General features: G+C 29.9%; 1 protein-coding gene across 5 annotated transcripts in view; it reads left to right on the forward strand.

Annotated features, from left to right (window-relative positions):
- LOC106470609 overlaps window positions 1-4807 on the forward strand; it is a 76686-nt gene that overhangs the window by 63019 nt on the left and 8860 nt on the right. For all 5 annotated transcript variants that reach the window (XM_013931173.2, XM_022399235.1, XM_022399236.1 and 2 more), the window contains one exon: window positions 966-1091. In XM_013931173.2, the coding sequence (XP_013786627.1) occupies window positions 966-1091 (126 nt within the window). The remainder of the gene's footprint in view (window positions 1-965; window positions 1092-4807) is intronic.

Here is a 4807-nt window from a genome sequence, read left to right on the forward strand (position 1 = left end):
GACGTAAGTTGCTAAGCCTTTTAAAATTTTGCACATGGAGGATATGAAACGAAATAATTTTTTTAGGTTTTATATATATATACAGTTGAATAACCAAAAAATCATAAATTACTATATCAATAACATAGAAATCTACTATAATTTATCAAGCTTAGTAACTAAGCTCTATTTCAGTGTAAAAACTATGAAATTTTGAGCAAACTAGACATGGCCTACCTCCTTGAAATTTTGGTTCGAAAGAAAGAAATGGCATCTAAACTTGTTAAAATAGCTGAGAAAGCCACTAGAGAACATTCAGAGCTTCTGATTGGTTATACATGTCATATACAGAAGTAAGTGTATATAAGAGAGCGTTTCCAAAAATGGAAAGAGGTGGGCAGGGTGCCACTGTGTTTGAATTATTACATGAGCAATATCTTAGCAAATTGAAAAGATAAGAAGCTCTTATTTTATATTCTAGCTTGTCAATATCGGTAATTTGAGATCCTAATTCGTACAAAACTATAGACTTAGTATTTTGACATCACAAACATAATTTGAACCAGTGCTGCATTCAACATACCACATGACACACAAAAATCAATGTTTATCTGTGTTTTTTTTAATATCTCTTTTAAATTGAGAAACATAGTAATATATAGTACTAAAATATGAATTATAATCTACAGTTTGATACCAAACTTATTGCCATAAATTTATGAAATAGTAGTTCAGTAAAATTTTGAATGCGAGTCAACAAATGAGATGACGTGGCCTTTCACCCATGACCCATCTGGAAAGGGTTAAAATCAAATTTTACCTAACTTTAAAGCTGCTGTTGTATTTTTGAATTGACTATTCAGTTGAATAGATTCCTCACTTTACATCAGTTTGTCAACTATTGCTGTCAGACCTTTTTCACTCAGCGAAACATTAGCAAAGGCAATGAAGGATTATAATCTTATGGTTTCTTTACTGTACTTTAGGCTCAATTTGACAAGCCATTACTTACCCCAAAAGAAGAAGAATCTGACATTCTTGGAAGGAAGCAAGAAGACAGTCTGTATGCTCGTATGAAAATGTTTGTACATTTACGACAAGACTTGGAAAGGGTATGTGTTTGATTTTTATTTTATATTTGTTACATGTTTTCTGTTGTTAGTGCCTCGTTCGTTGTTATGGATCATGATGATTCTTGAATTATAATATATTAACTTTTTAATATATAGATTGTTTGCATGTTTCTGAGTTGGCATAAACTTCCTTATATTTTTCTTTATCTTTAGAGTAGGATAGTGTACAAATTTATTTGAACTTTTCTTCATGATGCAATATAGAGTAAAATGTATCAGAAACTTATCAAATTTCACATGCAAAATCTCTATAACCTCTAGATAATTATCAGTTATTTTCACTATTTTATCTCTGCATGGGTTTGGTCAATTTTACTGATCTCATAACCACCATAAAAAAATCGGGAATAGCTATAAATTATGTTTTTTTTTGTTCTAGACTGACTACAGATTATAACATGAAACCACAAATGTTTATTTTAAATAGCTTAAATCTCATAACATTATACATCTATATATATTTATTGTTTTTATTTTACTGACCTTTCAGCCGTGTCTGACTAGCATTACAGAAGTTGCAATGACGCTGTGCACGTGCACTTATATTACTATATCCAGTAGTATCAAACTGGCCTTTACAGAGTGCAACTGTCTTGGCTTTGCCCTAGTGGACCAGTATTTTGTAGAATGCAATCACATTTCAGTTATAGTAAATAAAGAAATGTAGAAACAATGCTCTCTTCTACTTAGGACGTTTGTACTTGCTTGTCACAATTTAATAGGCCTTGTCAACTTTTGCACATAGAGGATGTAAAACAGAATTATTTTTTTAGGTTTTATATGTGCATTTTGAAATAATAAAAATCATAATTTACTCTATCAGTACCTCAAAATTCCACTATCACTTATCAGGCTTAGTAATTAAGCTGTATTTGGGACTAAAAAAGTTGATATTTCAAGCTCCATTATCTTTTACCTCTCCACTTTTATTCTACCATGAAAAGGAAGGTTTTCCTGTGTAAACACATTGCAGAGGCAGAGGAAACCATGTGAGAGACATTCTGATCCTTTGATTGCTTATAAACATGTCACAGAGGTGGTGGGGCTGCCTTGGTTGATTCACTAAATACAATAAATTATCAAAAAATAGAAAAAAAATAGGAGGTTCTTATTTTATATCCTAGCTTGTCAATATTGGTAATTTCAGTTCCTGATTCGTAAGAAACTATAGACTTTGTATTTGAACATCACAAACATCTAATTTGAACCAAAGCTGCATTCAACATACCATGTGACATACATAAATTGATATTTAGGAATTTTGTTTTAATATTTACTTTTAAAGTAAGAAATTAACTAATGCATAATGCTAAAATTTTAATTATATTCTACAATTTGATACCAAACTTATTGACATACATTCATAAGATAGTAGCTCAATAAAATTTTGAATGTAAGTCTACAGCTATGATAAGTTTAAGATCAAATTGTAAATTATAATTCAAATTTTAGTATTATACATTTTTTAATTTCTTAATTTTAAAATAAACATTAAAAAAACACACCTAAACAATGATTTTTGTGTGTCACACGGTATTTTGAATGCAGCACTGATCAAAATTTGATGTTTGTAATGTCCAACTACAAAGTTTATAGTTTCTTACGAATTAGGAACTCAAATTACCAATATTGACAAGCTACAATATAAAATTAAGAACCTCCTATCTTTTCTGTTTGCTGAGAATATCACTCATGTACTGAATCAAACACAATGGCCCTGACCACCTCTTTCCATTTTTGGAAACACTTCCTTATATACACTTCTGTCTATGACATGTGAATAACCAATTGAAAGCTCAGAATGTCCCCCTAGTTGCTTTCTCAGCCATTTTGAAGTATTCTGACAACAACTCCTTTCAATAAAAGACTTCAAGCTGGTAAGTTGAATCTTTAGTCTGCTTGAAATTTCTTATTTTTTTAGGCCAAAATACAGCTTTGTTACTAAGCTTGATAAATTATAGTGGAATTCTTTGGTATTGATATAGTAATTTATGATCTTTTGGTTATTTCAAATGCATATATAAAACCTGAAAAAAATTATTTTGTTTCATATCCTCCACGTGCGAAGAGGGGTTTATGCCATGATATAAAAGACTGTTTAATTTAGATATTATTGATTAATTTATTCTTGTGAATGAATATTTTATTATTGTTTAGTTTTTGTTATAATAACAGTTAAAAGCAGACGATTGTAGGAAGTTTTGTTAATAATTCTTTGATGTTGAGACTATCGAACTGCACGTGCAATGCAATGATGTCGAGAATATAGAAGGTGGGCAGACGATTAAGTGATAAAGATATAAATAGTGTGAGACAAGCAAAAACAGCAGACAGATAATAGCAAAAAAAAAGTACAGAATAAGGAAAGTTTGCCATCAAGTTGATTACTGTAGAAGTGATAGGCTTAACATTTAACTCTTTCAGCACGGGCTCAGTTGTTGGGACTGTCCTCGTAACCATTTTGTGCTTGTCATAGTTTTCATGCTATAACTTTTAAATTAGTAAGCGAATGTTAATGAAATTTGGCAGATTATCAGTAAACATTACAATGCTTTCATATGCAAAATATAAATTTTTTTTATTAAGTCTTAAGTTTTGTAAAGCATTGTTTTCTCGTGTTGCCTCTCTATCATGCTAAGTAATTTTCATTTTATGCATCAGAAAATTTTGAAATTTCACATGCAAAATCAATGTCAAGATAGTTATCAAATGTTTCTTTGGAACAAACTTTATATTTTGTCTGTTATTTTTAGTAATTAATCTCTCTATGGGTTCAGGAGATTTGACCAATCTCGCAACCACCATAAAAAATTAGGAAATAAGTATAAATTATGCCTCTTTCATTCTAGAATGAACACAAAAACATAAATGTTTAGAATAAATAGCTTAAATCTCATAACAATATGCATTTCTTTTTATATTTATTATTTTATTATATTGACCTTTCAGCTGTGCCTGGCTAACAATACAGAAGTTACAATGACGTTGCTCACGTACACTCATGTTACTGTATCAAATAACATAAAACTGACCTTTGGTCTGTACAAAGTATGTTGTTCTGGCTTTGTTTTAGTAGACTATTATTTTGTAAAATACAGTGACATTTCAATTATTATACATTATATATGTATATATATTATTGCTATTTTGAAATAAGTTCTTAAACTTGTTTTTCTTAAAACATATAACAGTAACTAAAGAAGTAACGCAAACAATTATCTCTTCTAGTTACGACCTTTGTACACAGTTGCTGCCTCACGTAGGTTGCTAAGCCTTTAAAAAATTTGCAAGTGGAGGATATGAAATAAAATATTATTTTTTAGGTTTTATATACATTTGAATAACTATAAAAATCAAGCTTAGTAACTAAAATGTATTTTAGTCTAAAAAATTTATGAAATTTCGAGCAGACTAAAGATTCACCGTACCTTGTTGAAATATTGATTCAAAAGAAAGAAATGGTGTCAAGCCTGTTAAAATAGCTGAGAAAGCCACTAGAGGTGCATTCTGAGCTTCCAATTGGTTATTCATGTCATATATAGAAATAAGTGTATATAAGGGAGCATTTCCAAAAATGGAAAAAGGTGGGTGGGGGGGCCGACTGTGTTTGATTTATTACATAAGCAACATCTTAGCAAATCAAAAAGATAAGAAGTCCTTATTTTATATTCTAGTTTGTCAATATTGTTAATTTG

This window comes from Limulus polyphemus, unplaced genomic scaffold (assembly GCF_000517525.1).
Source record: "Limulus polyphemus unplaced genomic scaffold, Limulus_polyphemus-2.1.2 Scaffold4114, whole genome shotgun sequence".
Taxonomy (NCBI): Eukaryota; Metazoa; Arthropoda; class Merostomata; order Xiphosura; family Limulidae; genus Limulus; species Limulus polyphemus.